The sequence below is a fragment of the Danio rerio genome, chromosome 14 (assembly GCF_052040795.2).
Source record: "Danio rerio strain M-AB ecotype USA chromosome 14, GRCz13ab, whole genome shotgun sequence".
Taxonomy (NCBI): Eukaryota; Metazoa; Chordata; class Actinopteri; order Cypriniformes; family Danionidae; genus Danio; species Danio rerio.
The window spans coordinates 32490729-32514573 of NC_141034.1; the positions used below are offsets into that span (position 1 = coordinate 32490729).

Sequence of the window (23845 nt, forward strand, 5' to 3'; positions counted from 1 at the left end):
AACTGATTGTGTGTAGATGTTTCCCAGTACTGGGTTGGAAGGGCATCCGCTGCGTAAAACATATACTGGATAAGTTGGCGGTTCATTCTGCTGTGGCAACCCCTGATGAATACAACGATTAAGCCAAAGGAAAATGAATGAATTAATTAATTTATTGAGGTATTTTAGTATATTATCTTTGTATTGAGCTGTAAGAAAAATATTTAAGAAAATTATGACAATTTAATGCAACACAATTGTATTTACGTATTTTAATTTAAAAAGAAACACAACAACAACAGCAAAGTAAAGAAGGAAAAAGATGTTTTAATTAATTAGGATTGTTCCGATAATAAAACAGTGGGAAGAAATCATATAAATACAAATCATCAATAGAAGGCATGCACCAGATCATTATTAGACAATGCTTTATTTAAAAAGACCTCTGGAAATGAAGAAATATGTAGATAGAGCAAATCAGTGTCAAGTTATTTAGTCTTTTCCAGTTTCATTTAGTAAATAGCCAAAATCTGAATTTGAAATGAAGTATGCGAAGTGTGTCCACAATTTCTCAAAAATGAAAGCTAATAAATGAAGCTAAGGTTTAAAAAGCCAACACAGGCTCATTCTGAAAACGTAGCCCTATATGTAATTCTGGAGATTACAAATTATGTAGCCAGAGGAACGTAGGACTGCATTTTGTCTTTAAAACGAACGCTATTGGGCGTTATGACGGCGTTCCTTTTCGTGCTTAATAGCTAGCCACTTATCTCTATGTGGATGGCTTTTCCGCTGTTACCAGTTTGTCCGGTAGCTCAATACATACATCGATGGACTTGTGATGTAGAGCGTTATAGACCGTGATGGCAGAGTTCGAGTTCCTCAAAGAACAGTTCCAAAAAAATAATAATAAAAATATACAAGTAAATAACAGGGTGAAAATGTGATAAAAGCGGAAAACGTGGAAAAAAATCATTTTTTGTTTTTATTTTATTGCTTTTTAAAACAATGCAGTTGGGTGTAGGGAAGGGGGTGGGCGGGTCAATTGATGCTTTTTAAAACACTATTATTTGGGTTTAGGTGAGGGTGAGGTATTGGTCGGTTGGTCAGTCAGTCAGTAAGTCAGTCGGCAGGGACCTATGGTGGAGTAGGAGAGCAGGCATAAATGGCTCTCGTGAGAGAAATTTGAGGTCTGAAAGGCATACACAGCGGCCTCTGGTAGATTCGCAAAAACAAAAACTGCAAAAAAAAACTTCTATGATGTATTTTGCTCTCTCAGAATGAGCCTGGGTTGAAAAAAGCCATAGGTGACAAACTTAGAACTGCCTATAACTTAAATGCCTGTAGATCCACTTTTAGCAGATATTACTTAAAGTAATGATTTTCTATATGAACTAGAGAGTTTTGGGATGAGGTCTGGACTTTGGCTGGTTTAGATTTGCTGCTGTGCTTGGGGTCACTGTCTTGTTGCTTGACCCAATTTTCTTTAAACAGTATTGGGTTGTTCACACACAAGTCTTCAGACCAACAGACTGCTAAAACTTCTGCTGATGATTGGTTGATGATTTTGATTAGCTGTGTCTGACTTGGTTTTGTAGTGATATATGTTGTTGTTCATCGGAGATTTTATTCTTTAAATTTTAAGACCTGCCAAAATTTAGATAATTATTTATGCCCTAATATGGAAAAATTGAGATTTGATAGGGTGTCTGTTTCACATGACCCACATATCTCACATATCTTTTGCATGAGTACATTTCTACCAGTTTTGCATCTGTTTACAGTATTAAATTAGGCATAACCTAATAATCTTATTATCCAAGACACATCATTTTTGCAGCATTGAGAATTATTTCAGTTTACACACTGTTGTGTTGATATTATGAAGGCCATAGCCAAGATGAGGTGATTGGCCATTTTTTATTCATTCATTTTCCTTCATCTTAGTGCCTTTATTCATCATTGGGTTGCCACAGCGGAATGAACCGCCAACTTATCCAGCATATGTTTTACACAGCAGATACCCTTTAGTCTGCAACCCAGTACTGGGAAACATCCATGCACACTTATTCACACACATGCAGTACACTAAGTGTAGCGGAGACCAGCCAGTAAAGTGCTGTGCAGTGTCTAGACAGACACTAGAGGCCATGGTCTTTAGCCTCCTTGTTAGAGCAACCAACTCCCATGCGGAAGCGAGTTGGGTGGCGTAGGACCTGCATAAGGCCATATAAGGCCTATAGTGCATGTCTTTGACCTGTGGGTTAAACCAAAGCACCCAGAGGAATCCCACACCAAGATGGGAGAACATGCAAACTCAACACTGAAATGCCAACTAACCCAGCCAGGTCTCGAACTAGTGACCTTCTTGCTGTGAGGTGATAGTGCCAACCACTGGGCCACCATGTCACCCTGGCCATTTTTGTATCAACGTAAAACTCTTTACTGTCACTTTTAATAGACATAACACATGCATTAGTTTGTGAATAACATTATACATTTATTATTTTATCATTACATGGATAATTTTGTTTAATATTTTGGTAGCATTTCCAGCAAACAAAACCTCTACTTCTATTCTAAACAATAAAATCTTTCCCCATATCTTTTTTTTTTTCTTGAGGCACCTGTAAATAAAAGCTATAGGTAATGCTTTTACATCTATGTAGCTTTATAGAGCTGTTTAATTGCTTAAAGGCCAATAAGGCACTCTGACATGCATAACTTGGCAAGCAAAGAGAGAGCATTTTCTCTCTCTCTCTCTTTCTCTCTCTCTCACAGACCTGCTCCTCAGTTTTCATTCAGCCCGCTTCAGTAACAAGCACGGTATATTCATTTCAACCGTTGATGGTTTAGAAGCTCAGGAGCATCCACAGAGCTACCGCAGACTCCTTAGAGAATACAAACAAACAGACGGAGAAATGGAGAGCACTGCTTTCTTCCTAGACCTTTTTACAGCATTGCTCTTTGAATGCCGATGCCTAAACGCTGCAATTCTTAGATGCGTATGCTTGGATCCCAAGAGAAGAAATATGAGCCTGTTCTGGTGCATTTTCTCAGTTGCTGGCCAAGTCAGGAATAATAAAAAAAAACTTCATCTGCCAGGCAGGATCTATCTAATGGATTTCCTTCTATAAGGAGCTTCAATTATCTGTTGTTTCAAGGCATTTTTTAATGGAATAATGTATTTTCCGTCCCATTGTTTCTACATTTATCATATTTGCAGGCCAATGGAATTGACGGCTTGTTATATGTTCCCTTAAGCAAAATTTTGCAAAACACATTTTTGCAAATCTTTCACAGTCAAAGCATAATATTCATGGTTTAAGGCTGGATAAGCATTTCCATAATGCTTATTCATTGGAATCCATCGATTTATGTGCCAGCAGCTGCTAGCATGCTTTTGACATACAAAATAAGTCATGTGCTATGTAAAAATCCATACATTTCCCTTACACTGCACTCAAGTCCAATAAATATAATTGCGCAGCTGCCATGACTGGAAAACTGACCTTTTGTGATCAATTAAACGTGCCCAGAATTCATGCGCATCAACTCAGTGTGCTAGGGCCACATGATTCTGGCTGAAATGAGAATCACGTTTTTTTTTTTGTTTTTTTTCAATTTAAATATTTATTTTTAAAAATAAAGATCCTGATTTTCTCATGATTATGTAGATGTAAAATAAAGGGTAGTTTAGTTTAAAGCTTTAATAATCCCCTTGGGGCAATCCATTCTGACATGGTGCTGCTTCACATATAACAAGACTGACAAACTTAAAGGGCCATGAAACCCCCTCTTTCAGAAACAAACACCAACACCTAACATTAAGGACACAAACAAAAAACTGAAAAAAATTGGGAGAAAAAAAATGATAATAATAATATTACAATCAATAACAATAATCATTTATATTTAAAAAAATTATAATAATAAATAATAATAATCCATTGGTTAACTTTATAAGTTTATTTACATAACCGAGTTGCTTCAGGCACAAAAGTAAATTTAGGTTAGTATTAATAGGCTATTGTTATTGTTATTCTCAAACATATGGTGAAACAACAATAATAATATTAGGCCTATGTGTTGATGTGTTGGTTAAAATGCTAAATAATAACATTAGAATACAACTAATCATAATTCTATAGTCAAATTATTGTGTTTGAGACGTATGCTTGGAATCTGTCATTGACCCTTTGGGATTTATTCTAACAATCTAGTCGCAAATTCCAAATCGCAGGACGCAAAAGCATTAAGGGTTTGCCCGAATCCACTTTTGATATTTTAAGAATGGAAAAATACGCTCTGCACTGAGGCGCATGGTCTAACAGGGTTGTGCTTATTCTATTAATGAGTTATGTGTGTGATTTGAGAATAAACCAATCAGTCTCATCTTCCAATCCCTTTAAGAGCCAGTTTTGTCGCGCCATGGCGCATTTGCTATTTCTGTGGCGGACTTTGTAAGTGGAAAAACTGAATGCTTCTCTAGCACAGTTAAATAGACCATCTGCAACGTGAGGATAAAGAACAAGCCTCCTCCAATCTGCCTTTACTTTTACTTTCTTCAGTTCAGTTGATAATGTGCGTCAAAGATTCATTTACTAATGTAGCCATCATTCGCGGGTAAGCACGCATCTTTATGTTTGTAAACAGTGTGTCAGCTAACGTGTCATTTTGCAACATATGCTTTATCAAACCGTAAGTTTTTCACGATACTGCAATCGCTGAATCCAGCCCAAAATCAACAAAAAGTCGCAAATTTTTGTGATCCTGCAAAATTCTTAATTAAACAAAAATATATGCAAAAACATTTAAATAATCTCATAAAGCATCCAATTCCAAACCATATTATCAAATTATATATATTTCAGTTTGAAATTAATTATTTTTAATGACTTATTGACGTTGAATAGGCAGCAAACGTGATTTATTTCACAATCAATACATTACATTATATCGAGGGCAGGGGCTAGGGGGAGTTTTCAGCCTATTCAGTAAGCAGGTGCAGATGAAGCACAAGTGATTTACATTTGAAGGCGATGCAAAAATGCGATATAACATCCTTTGACGAGAATTAGGAGTTTTGTATGTTTGATGTGCTTCTGATGCAAAAGAAAGTTTGAGTAATTGAAGCAATATAACAGACAGATGGAGATTGGTTCACAGATGACGGCAGCTGGACGTTATTTGTGCTTTAAATGTAGGGCTGGTATTATGATGTGTGTCAAATCGATAAATTATTTCACTTACCTCTTTTCCTGCAGTTAACGAGAGAAAACGCTTCCCTGCCATTGATGAGTTTTACAGAATTTTACTGAGTTTTTGGGCGTATTACAGTAGGGGAAACCCTAATGCATCAGATGCTCCGGGGAGTGAAATCTGAACCAAAGAGATAATGGATTAAGATCATGTGGGAAGTCCAATTGAGATTGTGATCTTTTTTCAATTCATCATGCAGCCCTACTCAGTGATAGCAGTTAAATCATCCAGAAGCAGGAAAGCGTTGTTGTTTAGGAACATTCAGGGTACTGTTGAAAGAGTAGCTCAGGTTTGTCTGCGGACGTTATCGTGAGTCCCATAAAAGTGAGGGCAGTGGCCTGCCATCAGCCCTGATTAGATCTGACACAAGCTAATGCTCTTTGCTCCGCTCTCATTGTGACATTGATTGATAGTGATACAAGCCGCTGGACTGGCATGCTAACCTGCAGCAAACAGTATGCAAATGCTGCTGTCCTTGCGGAGGAAACGGGCCACATCACCTAAACTGACGTACGCACCTCTAGCTCAGGGACGTGTGCCGTGACTCATGGGTAGTTTATGGAAAACGGCAGAGACGTGGATGTTACGATGGCTGGCAAGCACGTGCTTCGACACAAATGTAAAGCTGACAGTCATTGCAAACAGCAATGAGGTCAAAGCAGTCTAACAAATGAGTGCATTATGCTCGTCTGACTCTGTCTGTCTGTTTTCCTGCTTGTTCAGTTGATAATGTGCGTCCCCACAAAACACTAGCTCAGCGTACCGTGCAACCTTGAAAAGCTTAACAAATCTTTTATGCAGACCAAACCCACACAGAGATTAGCGAGAGAGTGTGCTGACAGAGCTAGTATCATCAGCTACTGTATCTAATAGCAGCAAGTCAGAAATTAGAGGAATTTAAAAACACGTGTTGTTATCAGAACTGGTGGCGGATTAGTGAGTTTCAACCAACTTAAAGCTTGTGCTCACACTCATAAAATACATTCAAAGTAAACTAAAAAGGTCAAAAGGTTAATGAACATTCAGATGCTGCAATCCTGCTGTGTGGAACATTTAGATAAATAGGTAAATATTAGCACTGAAATTAGAATTCTGGGCAAAAACCAAATCTGGTTGTTCTTGGCTGAAAACTTAATAAACTTTTAATAATTATTTATTATTTTAATAAAAAAATATGCAGTACATTTGAAAGACATTTAAATTGAATATGTTAAATATCAATATGTTTAATTATACTAATTTTAAAGAACAAAAGCTGATAAATTAAACACATTTTATTGACAGCAAAATTGTATTCACAGTTAATGAGGGAAGTGGTGTCATATTACTTGTGTATGGCTAGCGTGACAGCACAGTAGCACTGGATTGTCCTTAGAGCAAAATATTGAGCAATTTTGAATTTTAACTAGGGCATAGTTAGTCAACAGTGTTGCTCTTGCGCTTGGATGCTGCAGCAACAAACCGCCCTTGCATGATGCTATTGAAATTAATGGGATTCATAGCGCAGCACTTTTTCCAAGTCCTGTGTGAAACACACTTTACACCACACTGACTATAGCTAGAGGGACAGGGAAGCAGAACAAAGTCTTTTTTTGGCCCATATTTTTGCCCATTCCTCATGGTCAGCTGAAGACATCAGAAATGACAGTGGTGATAAAACAGAAACCTAGAAATCATCTGATCGTAGCCATCTGGATGTGTTTGCTATAAACTCTGCATTATAAATGAATTAATACATTAAAATACTTACATTATGTCTCTTTCTTCTGTGTAAATATACTAATATTAAATGTAGCTTTTTAAGACTTTTTTATCTTACTGACTTATAGAGGAATAATAGCATATAATAAACTACAACCTCTTGTACCTTATTGCTTTATTATATCAAGCTAAGATTTCCTCGTTCACATTTTTCTTCTATGGTTTATCCTCACTCTTTTTGGTTCATATTTCACATCATGCAGCAGAGGTTTATTTCAGAGCACCCTCATTGATCTGAGGATCATAGAACTGGTCAGTAATGCAGTAATAAAGGTGTCATATTATTTTTGCTTGATGTCAATGTAGTTTCTGTGGCTTTTTACGGCGTTAGTATTTGTCAGTGGTTTCTGCCAAATCCTAGGTCTTTGCACCTTAAGATATTCATAAGCTGGGCTTTAGAGAGCTGCCCGAGTTTGTGAATGTGAAATGAAGACACAGTCTACAGTGGCCAGCGATCAGACATTATTGCAATTAATATGGTCATACGATTTTGTGAGTTTAGTATAAACTTCATTTTTAATAAATCTTCTAGATGTTCTACATTTGCACATACATACTTTTATAGCACTAAAATGTATTAATATTGCTATTATTAATGTGGAAATGTACACAATGTGGAAACATAAATAATCACATAATGTGGAAACATAAATAATTTGGAGTCTAGTCATAAGGCTGAATTTACTGTATGACACAGAATAACGCTATTTTGCATTTAATTAATTGAAATACTCTTGTGCATCCTTATGTACATTGCAATTTTTTTTTTTACTTAATTTTTGGCTTTGTTTACCATATAACTGATATTGTAACTGTTTGGTGGACCTTTTGTCTAATATTTTATTGTTACAACACCAAAAAATCATCCCTAAAACACTGAGAATGTACAGCATACATGTTGACATAGGAAATGTATTTTTATTGGTCTTTTAATATTTCACTCTTACAGAAATCTGTTTTACTCTAAGGACAGAAAATAGTTCCTATCAGAACCTTCTGAACAAAAATGCTCCTTTTAAAAAAATTCATAGTTTAAAGTCTTGCATTTAGTTGGCAAGGCTTCTTATTTGAAACTAATGCTGCACAATATTGGAAAAAACTGACATTTATATTTCTTATTTACACAGATCAACCAACTACCTGTGGCGTTATTTCAATGACAAATGGCGTGAGCGCAGAATTACAAGTCGAGATCGCATTTATGTTATACCTTAAAAATATGCAAATCTCTTTGGTTGCAGGCCGATTTCCTCTGCTCATGCACAAAACTTCTTGCATGCCCCCTCAAATATACGCTGCTCAAGCGCAGATCTTCTTGTGCACTCTCAAATAAACGCTGCTAAAGTGCAATTTAGTGCGTTTATGTAACAAGTGTGTCTCCAACACTTATATGACTTGCTAGGAATATTTATGAACGTCTCCAATAGACCTACAGAGCGGTATTAATGTGTCCTAAAGTAAAGTGAGTCAGCCAGTCAACACGTAACCTTAAAGTGTTAAAAAAATAACACACAGCACTACTACGGTTACAGAAAAGATTGAGCTGATATAATTCACTTACCTTTCAATACATTTTGGTGCGATTATCACCCGCTATTTAAAAAAAAAAAAAAAAAAAAAACACAAAAGATATATTTAATATTTTGAATGAAAAGTTTTAATGTAGCCGTGGAGGGATCAATTTTGGTACGGCGCCCCGCTATGGAAGAATGAATGCAGCGGAAACCATGTTATATAATGCAAATTTAATTTTTAAGCTACAAACATTTAATTTATTGTGCCCAAATGGCCTAAATTTGCTTCAAATTCTCACATTTAGATCTTAAAAACACATGCAAATAATAAACTTTCACTTCAAGGGTAAAATCTGAAATTTTTCCACAATGTTGTTAACTGTAATTTATGGTCAACTATAATCCCAACTACACTGCAGATCCCTGTGATGTGACTATTGCGGACTTGCATGTAGCGATATCGATGCTGAAACAATATATTATGCAGCCCTAATTGGAAGTACTTTAAACAATAACTGTAATAATTTAGCAATTTTTACCATGTTTGACTTGTGGAGCCTATAATTATTCAATAGGAAATATGCGTGTACTCTCATTAATTAATGGTACAAAACCTTTCACTGTTGTGGTATCTTGTCAAAAGGTCACATATGTACCTTAAAGGTAAATATTAATGTCTAAAAAAGTATAAATGTGTAGTTCATAGTACCTTAAAGATACAAAAGCATACCCTAAAGGTGCAAAATTGTATTTTTAAGGTACAAATGTGCACTTTTAAGGTATAAAAGTGTACCTTTAAAAAGTTTCCAGCCCAGTGACAGGTACTTTTAATTCTGAGAGTGTATGCATGCGTGAGTGTGTGTATATGTAAACATTAGATGTAATTGTTTTTGACAATTAAAGAGAGTCTGAGAGTCACATCATAAGCATTACACTGGTTTATAATGAAGTGAATATAAACTGTTGTCATATCATATAGACACAGATACTTGACTCAAGCTTGTTCACTACACATCAGAATAAAACTTAAGTATAACGTAAATAAATCTGAATGAAAGTGCTAATTACCACTGTACAGTAGAATAAACTTATCAAGAGAATTGGTAATTGACATCTAGGCACATGCACATTCATGGAAACACACACAATAGAAGCATCAAAGGCTAGTTTGGATTTGCTGACAGGATTGGGAGCAGTCCTGTTTTCCAGTCTTATGTTTTGGCTCCCTTTCATGTGCCAACACACACACGCACGCACGCAAGCACGCATATGCACAGTCTAGATCCCTATTCACACTGCTTTCTTTTTAGCCAGTGACACATACCTTCATCTGCCTCTCTTTGAAGTCTCTCTCCCAATGTCAAGCAGCAGCAGTGAATTTACAATGTAAGCAGCACATTGTCATTGGCTATTGTAATTCTGGTCGTCAAACAACTACATCAAACGATTTTTTGATATGGATGTGGATAAATGACTTTATTGCTCATAAAAAATGATTAATCATCTAGATGGTGGAAGTGAATTGTTAATACAAGCTTTGCTTTTTATTTAATACAGTGATCGCATGTTGTGCTTTTTAATTTATTTTCATGCTTACTGATATGCAATTACATTTATAACCAGGCAGCTAGATTCCTGCGGTGTGTGGTTTTCATTCAGTTGAATGATGCAATAGCTGTCTTTGTGAAAAGGACATATTGTGCTGACTGAAAGCTTGCTTTTTTTAGTTGTTTAATGATAAGGATAATTTAGTATTGCTGATAATATAATGGATATAAGCAATATTTAATTTAATTATTTTATGTTGTTTTATTTTTATTATATATATATATATATATATATATATATATATATATATATATATATATATATATATATATAATATTCAAAAATTTGTATATTAATTTGGACATTATGTAGTATATATATATATACAAATTTTTGTATATTATTATCATTAGAAATAACAATTACGTCTTTTATTAATATTGTTAACACTTTATTTTAATGGTCCATTTGAGCATTAGTAGACCGTCTGCTTAATATCTGCTGATACTGCTCCTTCAACAGATATTTAACTGACTATAAGAAACTTATAACTGCAAGTACATGTAAACTTACACTAACCCTAACTTCCACCTAACAGTCTACTGAGAATTAGTATGCATATAGATGCAATTTAACTTAATTTTAACAAACGGACGATCAAAATAAAGTGTGACCTTATTATTATTATTATTATTATTAATAATATTATTATTATTATATTAATATTATTATAATTATATTATAATTATATTATTATTATTATTTTTATTATTATTATTATTACTTTAGGCAGGATGACAAAGTAGCTAATATAATGTTGAATATATCTGACAGTCAGTGTTTACTCAAAATATAATTACAGTAAATATGTATTAGCAGCAGCAGTAATATTCTTTCTTTATTCCTCACTGTGAGAAACTGGCCAGGGGGACATTGGTGTTTGCTTAAAGCAAACATCCTGAGTCTCTCTCCCAACCTGTGCTATATGTGCTTTCACATCAAACAAAAATAGACAAGCCTTGAATAATTAACTTCATGTGTACCATTCCCTTTTTAGAATCACAGTGTGTTCAAACATTTATTCCTGTGTGCTGATTATTGCACAGTTCTTGTCAGTGGGTCTGTTTACATGGACCACAGAAATCTAATTATATACTTTATTCTGAATAATTGTATGATGAGACTTTTAGAACATTCCCGTGTTGCTTGTTATATAGTATATACATGTATTGATAACTAATTATTTCCCCATGCAATGCAATCTGACATTCCAAAACACACAATGGATGCAAATTCTTCAGCCCAGTCTGCAATACACTGCATCACAAAACCTAACATACATTGCGTACATGCACATTTCAGATGACAAATACTTTAGAGCAGTGGTTCTCAAACTGTGGTACGTGTACCACTAGTGGTACGCAGGCTTCCTTCTAGTGGTACGCGGATGAATCAAATATGTAATATGTACATGCTACATATATTTAAAGAAATTATCAAAAATGATTTATATACGAATATGATGACATAAAGCCTATATTAATGAGGTCTAGGCAACATTTCCAGGTGCTAACAAACCAGGAGTTATTTCTTTTTTAAACTGTACAGAGCTTAAGCTGCTTTACTAGACCTAATACGCTACTGTATTTCAAAACTGCTCATTATGGTGGTACTTGCAAAGACAATTTTTTTCCGAGGTGGTACTTGATGAAAAATGTTTGAGAACCACTGCTTTAGAGTGTGCAGTCTAATTTTTTTCAGAATTTAAAATATGTAACTTCTCAGTGGTTAGCACTATCGCCTCAAGAAGGTCGCTGATTTGAGTTCCGCCTGGGCTAGTTAGCGTTTCTGTGTGGAGTTTGCATGTTCTTTCTGTGTTTGGGTGGGTTTCCTCCAGGTGCTCCGGTTTCCCCCATAGTCCAGAGACATTTGCTATAGGTGAAATGGATGAGTTTGTGAATGAGAGAGTGTATAGGTTGTTTCGCGGTTCTGGGTTGTGGCTAGAAGGGCATCCGCTGCGTAAAACGTATGCCAGAACAGTTGGTGATTCCTTCCTCCGTGGCAAACCCTAATAAATAAAGGACTAAGTCGAAGGAAAATAAATGAATGAATAACTTGGGGCAAATTTTGCTGTCGTTCCAATGCTCCAATGCATTGGCTCCAATGCTCTGATCACCGTTCAGGATAGCGAGTATCTTAGCAGAGACATCATTAACATGAGCATCAGGAGAACAGCGAGTGCACATTACTCTTAGCGAAAGTAGCATGGACATGTCAAGCAATGGAATAGCCGATGATTATGATGTAGCATTCTGTGGAAATCTCAATCCCAGGATGCAGAAGAGGAGGATAATCTCTCCCCTGGGAGCTGACTCAGGTCTTCCACCGCTGCACCCAGGGGCAGCAGATGTGCCGAGTCCCAAGTGTGCTGGGCCTGGACAGAAAAACACACAGAGTTGAGATAGAAGGAGTTTTAAAATTGTACCACACACTTACCTCAGATGGGTGAGCTGCATGGAGGTATTGAGCATAAGCTTAGCTCTTTGCTCCTGCAGCTGTACACATTTCGTTTCGAGGTCGTGGATTCACGCTTCCACTACCCCCAGCTCCAATATCTCCTCCGATGCTTCTCCTGTACCTGGAGAATATGTCCCTGTTAATATCATTAGTGTGAAAAGGAACAAACATTGAGTTATACTTTCCCATACCGTTCACTTGACTTAGAGTATGTATTTGCTGTTTCACATAAATGTAGGCTAAAGCATGTATGTCCAGTGAGCCTGTATTGCAAATCTTGATCAAAGTCATGTTCTTTTGTTTGCCTTCAATGTATTGATCACTGTCATATGTGTAACTTGTCATAAAATGCAGTAAAAACTTGTGATTAAAATAAGAATACTCCAGATGCCTTAATTCTATTTTCAGTTTACTTTTGGTATGACTATCACATGTAAATGATCTGAATGTGTGCTGGCATAGTCCTGATTTAAGCGCAACTTGGAAAAAAGGTTAAATCTGTTATTAATGTTATGCTCTCTTTTCTCTCTCTCTTGCGTTCAGGTCTATATAACTCTGTGGATAGTTGGATGATTGTACCCAATATCAAGCAGAATCACTACACAGTCCACGGCCTGCAGAGCGGGACTCGTTACATCTTTTTCGTCAAGGCCATCAACCAGGCAGGAAGCAGAAACAGTGAACCCGCTCGCCTCAAAACCAACAGTGAGTCCAGTCCTTGTGTTCTGTACATCGCAAAGATTTATAAACCTCATTCTACTTGTCAATCAATAAGGCGTTTTTCAGTAGATGATGCCAGTACATAGCACTATAAAAATAAATGTATGTGTATTTTGTATACAATATTTACACAAAATAGTAAAGTACACGAGGCCCTGGACCACAAAACCAGTCATAAAGTACAGTGGGGAAAAAAGTATTGAACACATCATGTTTTTTCTGGGTATAATATTTCTAAAGGAGCTGTTGATATGGAATTGAACTAGATTTAGGTAAAAACCCAAACAATACAAACATAAAAATGTTTTTACAAATCTGAAATATGAGTTATGTGACATAACAATGGAATGACAAAAGGATAAAGTACTGAAGTACTCAAACATATTTAATACTTTATATAAAAAGCTTTTTTTGTTAATGACATTTTAAAGATGCCTCTTATGTGTAGAAAGAAGTCACATGAATTGCTCAGGTGTGACAGCAGAGTGTAAAAGTCTTTATGGTTCTGTGGGTTTCTCGTCTATCAAATCTGATTTTTATTTTGTATTTTATATTGGATTTAACAAGTCAGGTGATTGGTTAGGCCATTCTACAGCTTGATTTTCTTTCTCAAAAAGAATTTGAGAGTTTCCTTGGCTGTGTTTGGGATCATTGTTTTGCTGAAATGTCCAATCTAGTTTCATCTTCATCATCTTGATAATGTAAACGTTGAACTGAAGCAGCTAATATTCACTTACAATGACGGAGGACAGAAAGTTACTGAATAACTACTGAGATATTTTAGCTGCTGTCTGGGCTTTCACTGCCTTTCTTCAGCTCCCTTTCTTTATGTGTTCAATACTTTTTCCCTGTCGTTTCATTTTATTTCACATTACTTAATTTGTAATTAATTAGTTTTCCTTGCATATATGGATTTCATCCAGGGAAAGTTTCAAGTCAACAGCACCTTTAAAAATATGTTTTCTGAGAATAATGGGGATGTGTTCAAGACTTATTTTCCCTGCTGTGTATGTTGTGCTACAGATTACTGATCGTTGGGCTACATTTAGACGACAACATTGTAGCCAAAAACTGATATGTTTCTACCTTGCATTTTAAAGAGTTTTGCTTTTACATGACATAGTTTTCAATAAAGTCTATTGTAATAATATAGTAATAGTAATGTGTAACAAGGGCAATGTTAAAGAGATATTACATAAAGAGAAAAATATATTCAAATTCTGTCATCATTGGCTCTCCTTTGCCGGTACATAGCAGTATGAAATATATTCTTAAATTAACATGTATTTTATGTACAGTATCTTCTCAAAATGGTGTAGTAATTGAGGTCCTGGACCACAAAACCAGTCATTAGGGTCACTTGTTCTTAGATTTATTTAACATTTGCTTAATATAAAAGCTTTTTTATTGATGTATCATTTGTTTGGATACAATTATATTTGGCCAAGATTAGGCATAGCCCAGTATAAGTTTCTGACAGTATGATAACCTTGGATAAAAATACCTTTGTATTCATGGTATATTCATGGTATCACGGTATTGTGGTAAATGCTCTAAAATATGTTCTTTTTAAATATCTGGGTAAAAAACTGAAAACTTTTTCCCCCATTGAACACAATTTATTTCATTTTGAGAAACATTTATAATATTTTGGAACAGTAAACATTCATTCCTTGTCGGCTTAGTCCCTTTATTAATCCAGGGTCGCCACAGCGGAATGAACCACCAACTTATCCAGCAAGTTTTTACGCAGCGGATGCCCTTCCAGCTGCAACCCATCTCTGGGAAACATCCACACACACACTACAGACAATTTAGCCTACCTTCAATTCACCTGTACCGCATGTCTTTGGGGGAAACCGGAGCACCCGGAGGAAACCCACGCGAAGGCAGGGAGAACATGCAAACTCCACACAGAAACGCCAACTGAGCCGAGGTTCGAACCAGCGACCCAGCAACCTTCATGCTGTGAGGCGTCTAAAACATAGATTACTTAACAACACATAAAAATACTTTTAAAACCTTACAAATATCCTAGGAATGGTATAACAGAACATTTTAGCGGAATTAAAACCTTGATTTTCCCAAATCGCAGTAAACCTTGAAACCAGTTATCGTCCCATGCCTAGCCAAGATACAGTATTTAAAAATCTGGAATCTAAGAGTTCAAAATAAAATCAATATTCAAAAATAAATCATGTGCAGATTAAATTCTTAGCAATGCATATTACTAATCATATTTGTAGAACAATAGTTACAAAACATCTTGACAGAATGTGATCTTAATATCTACTTGATATCTTAATGATTCTTGGCATGCAAAATATATACTGTATAGTTTTGTCTCATACAATCGCCAAAAATAAACCCCTGCAACATAAGGCTGGTTTTGTGGTCCAGGGTCACATACAATATTTAATAAAAAATATGGAGTGCTGCAGGGATGACCCTGGTTCCATTGGCAAAAATGTGTAGGGTTTTTCCATTGGCTTTTGGGTTATCACATAAAGTAATGTAAAAGTTGTTTTTACCTTTTAAAGTAATCTGCATACATGTTTAAGCATTTTAAACCCTTATTTAGTCAATGTCAAACACAGGGATACATTAAAATATTTTAAATAACACAAGCATTATCATAAGCCTTTAACATGACAATTGCCTTTTGAATCTGACAATTATAGGCTACTGTATATTTATGAGCTGGTTATGGACTGCTGCAAATAATCTGAAATATTATCAGCGGATTCTTTAAGTGATAAATCAAGCTAATCACACCAGTCAGCACCGCTTAGTCCTAGTAGATGTGGTGGTAGTGTAAGTGCAGGGGCTCCGTCATACTCTACCGCTCAATACCTTTATCAGCACTCCATCTGTGACAGGCACCCAAACATGCAAATAATGGAACCAGCAGTGGGTTTGGTGTCAAACGATGTGTGTATATGTGTATATATGTGTGAGAGAGAGGTCTGGGAAAGCCCAGGTCCCTCAACTAAGCTGTCAGCCATTTCCCAGCTTTTCTTACAGCAAAGAACTCAATCAAGATGCAGCGTAGCAGGTGACAGCATTCAGATGGCTTATTGCATCAGAGTCTCAGAGCGGCCTTGTGGAGGAGTTAGAGAGAGAGATATAGGAATGTCTGGAGGAAACGACAAGCTTTCCTTTTGCGCTTATTTTCATTGTCTGTTTCTTCCTCCGGGTCTTCACGGTCCTCATGGTTCCTCAAGCTTCTGTGAGATAACAGGAACAGTATTTCTCTCTCTTTCTCTTTTCTATCACTCACCCCCACCCCAACTGTCATTTTTGTTACAGTAATAATGCTGTTTTTAGACAGCAGTGCCATTAAATGCCATTTTCACCCAGACACACACAGAGCTCCAGTGCTGTGAAAGCCTGTCCTACAAAAGTGTAGGCGACTGTATCTGTGTTGCGCTACAGATTACTGATACTTAGGCTCCATTTAGACGACAACAATGTTGCTAAAAAGGAATTTTAAAAAGTTTCCCATTTACACGACAGCGTTTTCAATAAAATCTATCATAAAATTAATGTAGTGTGCAACAAAGTCAATGTTAAAGGGAAAGTTCATCAAAAAAGTTAATTGTCATTATTTGCACTGCCTTCTCTTTTTCCCAACCTGTTTAGGATTTTTTTAAGAAGGTGTAAGAAGATATTTAGGAAAAAAGCTGAATATCAGTAACTTGACTTCCATAGCATTTGTTTTTCCTACTATTGATGTCAATGGTCACCGGTTTTCAGCTTTCTTCAAAATATCTTCTTTTTTGTTCAACAGAAGAAAGAAACTCATACAGGTTTATAACAGGGGTGCCCAAACTGTTTCTCATGAAGGAACAAAGACTAAAGCTGATTAAGGACTGTCGGCCGATGTTATAGGTGCAGTATTTGAGTTTGACACCCAGTGGTTTAACTAGGTATCGCACGCCTGGTTTAAAACACATGCAAGTGCAGGTTGCCAGATTGAGGACACCAACAGGAGCGAGCCTGACTATTAAGCCTAAAGGCTAATTTAAACCATGTTCTAAATAAAAGTAACAATGCGATAGAGAAAATATTTTCCATATTAAAAGGAGTTTTTGTCCTAACCAACACCTGAAATTGATATATTAGAAACGGCTTTTATTTCTTGCAGCTGAACAACTGAAAACTGACTATGATCACCTCAGGTTCACCTCATGTGCTTTATTCTGTGTTAAATGCTTATAATGTGAGTTAGAATGCCTTTTTACATGACATTTATTGATATACTACTGAAAGCAGCAGCAGACAGTTTACCTAAATCATTTGAAATTGAACTTTAGAACTGTGACTCACTATCAGTGATTTGGCATGTACATTTAATAATGCTAAGAGGTTTAATATATATTAATTAGATTATAACCCTTACTATTTTGTTGGAGTGCAGTAAGTGCACTATTCTATGCTTCTTCATGACTTTATTTAAATTTCTGTCGTGTTTTGTTTAGTGCCAACTACCCAATTGCTTATAACTGCATATTTCATCACGCAGCTGTTGTTAGGACATGAGGTTATAATGTAACCTGCTTACCTAAGATTTACATTCATATTTATAATATTATTTGCTAATGTAAATCATATAAAAATATATAAATATACATTTCGGAGACTGCAGCTGTCCACCGGAGGTCGCATTTCTGTAATGGACGCTTGCTTTGAGAGTCTTCCTGACTGAATGAATCAAATATGCAGTTTTTCACCAAGGCAACCAATGGGGTTGAAATATAATTTGCTAAATTGGCTTTGGCTTTTTTTCCTAATTTATTTAATAATATTTAAAAATAAATAGAAAACATTACTTGGTATTAACACATACACATGCATTTATTTAACATTTTAAATTGAACATTAGAATAAAAACAAACAATCCCAGTTAGAACACAATGGAGCTTGATGCTGATCACACTAGTCAAGCTGCACATCCTTTTTCTAGCCAAAGTCTTTTTAATTTTCCTCCATCCATCGAGGGACATTTTACATTTTAAAAAAACCTAAACATTTAATTGAAACATTTCATTTAAGTTAGCACTTTTTGCATAATTGTTTTATTATAAAAGGTTACGTTAAATTAGAAATGACAATCTCTATTAAAGGCATTCCCCAACCCTTACCCATCATTCCAACATAGGCTCATTCTGAAAACGTAGCCCTATATACCTTTCTGAAGATCCCAAATTATGTAGCCAGAAGTACGTATGGCTGCATTTCATTTTTAAAATAAACTTTATGGGGCGGTATGACAACATTCCTTTTCATGCTTACCAGCTGATGGGATCTGAAAAAGCAGCCTCTAGTGGATTTGCAAAAACTACAAAAAAATGTAACTCCTGGGACGGTCTCTAAATATGTATATAGAGGCGCGTTTTCAGAATGAGCCTGGGTTGCATCATTCTCCCTATAGGATAGTAGACCAAACCAAAGGCTATCATGGGTTAACTTTGGGCCATGAACTCTAGTTTGAGCATCTCTGTTTTATAACCACTTGGGAATCTGTAAATAGTGAGTAGTTTTCATTTTTGGCTGAACTATCCCTTTAAATAAAGTGTTCATCTAATTTACCTAATTGAATGCATCCTAGGTTATTATACATTTCTGTATCGACACCATGCTTTTGAGCGATGTATGTAATACCATAGATAGCGCTGTTATTTGAAAAATGCCATAGAGTTTAAACACTGCTGTTGTATTTATCGCTTTAGGAGACCCAGCCAAGGTGTAACTTCGCATTATATGAGCCTTGCAATTCGAAGTAGGAGATCTAAGGCTGGCTGTTTATAGTATTCATCAAAGAAGAGATTTGAACCTCCACATAATCAAACAATCTCTCTGTCATTTACCACAGCTGTGTCTTCTGGCCATCTGACCACATAAAACAGCAAACTGACTTCAGGCCAATGTTTTCTCTCTGTGATGCCTACTCGACCGTGAAAGTCCACACTCCAGAGAAATGCTATTTAAAGACATTTACATAATCACTTTCAGTTTGATTCAGAAATCCAGAGCGAGAGCGTGTTCAACTCCCAGTTGAATCCTGGAGCTCATGCTTTATCATCTACAATTAATTTCTCTGCAGCCTTTGAGTGGCCAATGTAATTTGCAGAAGCAGAGAAGATGTAGGAGAGATTGTATTACTGGGCCAATCAATTTTGAAATGCACAAGTGCTATATAGCAAGATTGCTTCAGACTCAAGTGCTGTTTTTTTATTTCATGTTGTAATTATTTAATATTAATGAAGCAAGTGGTTTGTGTGTGGTGGTTTCACTTTAATGTTTTAGAGCTTTGAAGGTCAAAGTTCAAATGTCTCAGCCCATATGAAATTAAATCTTCAGTTTTTTAATACATAGATTGTAGATAGCTTAGTAAATTTAAGTTATTCTGATCTTTGAATAGCATGTAATAAAATTCAAATGTTATTTTTTATTTATTTTATTTATATTTTTATCATTTTATTTTGTATATTTATTTTGTTTTAATTTTTATTTTGTTATTATTTTATTTACATTTTTAATTTAAGTTTTATTTCATTTTTACATTTTATTTAACTTTTATTTTATTTTATTTTATTTATTTTTTATTTTATTTTGTTTATTTTTATTTTATTACTATAATTTTTAATTTCTTAATTATATTTTATTTTATTTTATTTTTATATTTTATATTTTTTTAATTGTATTTCTTTATTATTTTTGTTTTATTTATTTTATATATATATATAGATTTAAATTTACTTTATTTTTGTATTTTTTATTTCATTTATTTATTTGTGTTTTATATATATATATATATGTGTGTGTGTGTGTGTGTGTGTGTGTGTGTGTGTGTGTGTGTGTGTGTGTGTGTGTGTGTGTGTGTGTGTGTGTGTGTGTGTGTGTATATATATAATTTTATTTGTATTTTTATTTATTTTATTTTATTATGCGTCCATACATGCACACATATTTATTAATTATGCATCTATACATACAGTTATGTACAGTTAAATATAGTTAAATTGTGATCCATAATAAAATAATAGAACATACATTGATAAATCAACAAATAATTTTAGTAATGTGACCTAAAAATAATTTTGATAATCCAAAAACGTAATAAAATATTAGTCAATTAATTAATAATCAATTACATACTTTACAGATAAAATAGAAATTATTTAATGTATATTTAATAAGTATTTTTTTCATTAAATACTTGGAGTTTTAGGCATATACATAAAAAAACCTGGAGAAACCAGTGAACTGAATAAAATAGATGCAATGCAAACTGTGTGTGTGTGTGTGTGTGTGTGTGTGTGTGTGTGTGTGTGTGTGTGTGTGTGTGTGTGTGTGTGTGTGTGTGTGTGTGTGTGTGTGTGTGTGTGTGTGTGTGTGTGTGTGTGTGTGTGTGTGTGTGTGTGTGTGTGTGTGTGTTTGGTCGGTCCATCCACTGCAGTCCTCTTTGTTTACCTCCTGTGCTTCTGTTTCTTCATGGTCTGTCTGTACGTGACTGTGTGTCTGAAGCTCAGCCAGGCTTACAGAGCAGGAACAGAAGGACATCAAATGGCTCTTTGCAGGTTGTGGAGAAATGAAAGTTTGGTTTCTCCGGCTGAACTTCGGATGAGATAATATGTTCAAAAGGCATTGCTGCGATCCATAATACACAACGCAGCAGGGGTTTGCACGCAAAAACCCAAGTCCAGACACTCGGTCCAACACATCAAGCCTTTCATGCCCACTGATCTATCTTTTATTCCTCAAATGGATCCTCTTTCTTCTTTTCTTCTTTCCTCTGCGTCGGATGCATTGTTAATCATACAATATGCAGATTGACTGCTCTGTATTTTAGCTAGTGGCTTCTTTTGTCTCCAGTCATTTTGATGATTTTAATGATGTTTTTGTATTGTACATCTCTTTATGCTGCCAGTCTTTTGATCGCCCAGTTGTAACCGAATAAATATATGTATTATATATAAAAGTGGTCCCAAAAAGTATGGACACTTTATCTAAAATGTTATCAATAGTATCTATCTTCTCTTTTTTTTCAGTTTCTCTTTTTAGAAAATCAAAAAGCAGCTTTGTTTGAAAGTGTCTTTTGTGCAAGCTTTATTAAACAATGGAGCTTTTTTGCAAAAATTCTGCTGATTTGACTCAATATTTAGCTATTTTGAAGAACTGGAATAGACCGCGCCATTGACCATTTAAAAGCAGGTGTAAAATCCAGCGCAGCGCATGTTAGTTATGCACCTATGTGAGTTCAAACATTTACACATTGCTTAAGATACACAGGATGTACAGCAATACACAAATAATTTTATATTTAAAAAAAAATTATATATTTAAATTTTTAAATTTTTAAATTTAAAGATTAAAATGTCACAAAATACACTATTTTTTACACAAATATAAAATCCAATGCCTCCATGCCTTTTTCATTTTGGGGTGCTATTTTCAGTTTATTCATGCATATTTGCATTTGTATAATGTTATTATTCTTAGCGGTTTATTTATTATATGCATTTTTATATTTGTTTTAATGAAAACTAGTTTATATTTGTTCACCTGTCAGGTTTTGGAGACGTATGCATCACCATATGGGGCATAGGAATAGGATGTGTGTTTGGACATAACTCATAGTTAAGTCTTTTGACCACACTGCGTTATTATTGTTCATTTTTTAATTTGCTGAAAATTAGACCTGCATTTAGAAATAGTTTTGAAAGAAATCTTTGCACTTATCAACCGAAATAAATATGTAAGCTAATGGATGGCCTTATCCACGAAAGTAAAGGGGTAAAGATTAAAGTAAAAAGAAAGTAAAGAGGCTGAATGGTGGAGGCTTGTTCTTTATCCTTTCACTGCAGATGGTCTGTTTAACTGTTTTCTAACTTTTGAAGCATTCAGTTTTTCCACTTACAAAATCCGCCATCTAAATAGCAAATGTGCCATGGCATGTCACAACTGACTCTTAAAGAGAATGGGACATGAAACTCTTGTTTAATGCACGTTATGCTCAAAATACACCCATAAGTCATTAAGAGAATAAGCACAACTCTGTTAGACCATGCGCTAGGGCACAGAGCTTCCTTATAATAGCAAAAAGTGGATTTGGACACGTCCTTAATGCTTTTGCGCCTTGCACTTTAGACTTTGTGCCTAGATTGTTAAAATAGAGCCCTTGAACTCAACCAGCAACTTGTTCAAGCTCTTGAATAGAAAGCATTCTCTGACAATACTCGTCACCATGGAATACAGTGGCCCAAGTCAGACAGGCTAAAACAGGCTAAATTGGATTTGTGTCTTTTTGTGCGCGCATATTGGGAGTGCATATTGTGCGCACTCGCATTTTCTAGGCACAACCATTTAAAAACCACATGTCATGTGACAAGAACTGATCAGCTTCATACTTTCTAAGGAATATACACATTTAGGTAGACTAATTAATTGAGACAAACACAGAATATCCAAACACTGGAGTGCTTTTTCATAGTATAGATGTCAATGGTTAAAGGTATCCAGTTTTCTTCTAAATTTCTTATTTTGTTTAAAAAAAAAAAAAAAGACAAATAGGTTTGGAACAAGTGAATGAGAGAATTTTGAGTTTTGGGTGAACTATCTCTTTAAGTCTTTTGAAAATGTCAAGCTAGGGTGATCAACCCATTATAATATTTTTCAGTGAATATTAAATTACTGAAAGAGCTGCAGTTTATTTTGAATTCTTATAGGTATATTTTATGTTTTAAAAGTAACTTCAAAGTAAAGTAATTAGTAATCTGATTACTTTTTACATGAAGTAATTAGTAAAGCAACCTCATTACAATTTTCCAGTAGTAGTCAGTAATTTGTAATCTATTACTTTAAGTAACTAACCCAACACTCAATAATTGATGGAATAACCCGGATTTTTAAACACCACACAATTAAAAACATTCTGACATTCTGACTGCTTGTGTTATTTGGATAAATAAATATACTTTAAATGATAATATTTTATTTGAAATTTAAGAGAAATGTTATCAGATCTTTATAGTGTAAAAAACATGTATATTTTTCTCCAAATCATTTGGATCATTTTAAGTGGTCTCCAAAATTTTGTATTTTTTTATCAGAGACTAATATGTTAATTATTTTTTGATAATTTCTTTTTTTAAGTAAACCTAACACCACACATTTACATCAGAAAAGTTATAGTGTCCATAAATATTGAAAGGCACATTTTACATTATAATATTATTATTATTATTATTATATTACATCATCTTTACAGTTTAAAAATGTTATTTTTAGGGTCTCTTATTTATTGTACTTTCTTTTTTTAATGTATAACAGATCAATATTTTATTTAGCTAACATTATTATCCTGTGTAGGTACTTTCATGTGTGCTGTAAGTGAAGATTTATATAAAAAGGGAAAAAAAGAAGCTGTAGTTCAGCTGCAGTAAAAATAAAATATTTTCATATGACCTTTAAGGCAGGAAACTTTAAGGAGCAAAACATAACATTTTGGTAATTGTTTCTGTACTTCATTATAAGAAATA

General features: G+C 34.7%; 1 protein-coding gene across 13 annotated transcripts in view; it reads left to right on the plus strand.

Moving 5' to 3' along the window:
* Positions 1 to 23845, plus strand: part of mid2 (midline 2) — a 269448-nt gene that overhangs the window by 231686 nt on the left and 13917 nt on the right. For 8 of the 13 annotated variants that reach the window (XM_087281616.1, XM_087281619.1, XM_087281618.1 and 5 more), the window contains one exon: positions 13125 to 13286. In XM_087281616.1, coding sequence (XP_087137742.1) covers positions 13125 to 13286 — 162 coding nt within the window. Of the gene's footprint in view, positions 1 to 74; positions 1854 to 2022; positions 2890 to 13124; positions 13287 to 23845 lie in introns of those variants that run through there. The other 5 variants (XR_015507551.1, XR_015507553.1, XR_015507550.1 and 2 more) reach the window with 2 other exon arrangements.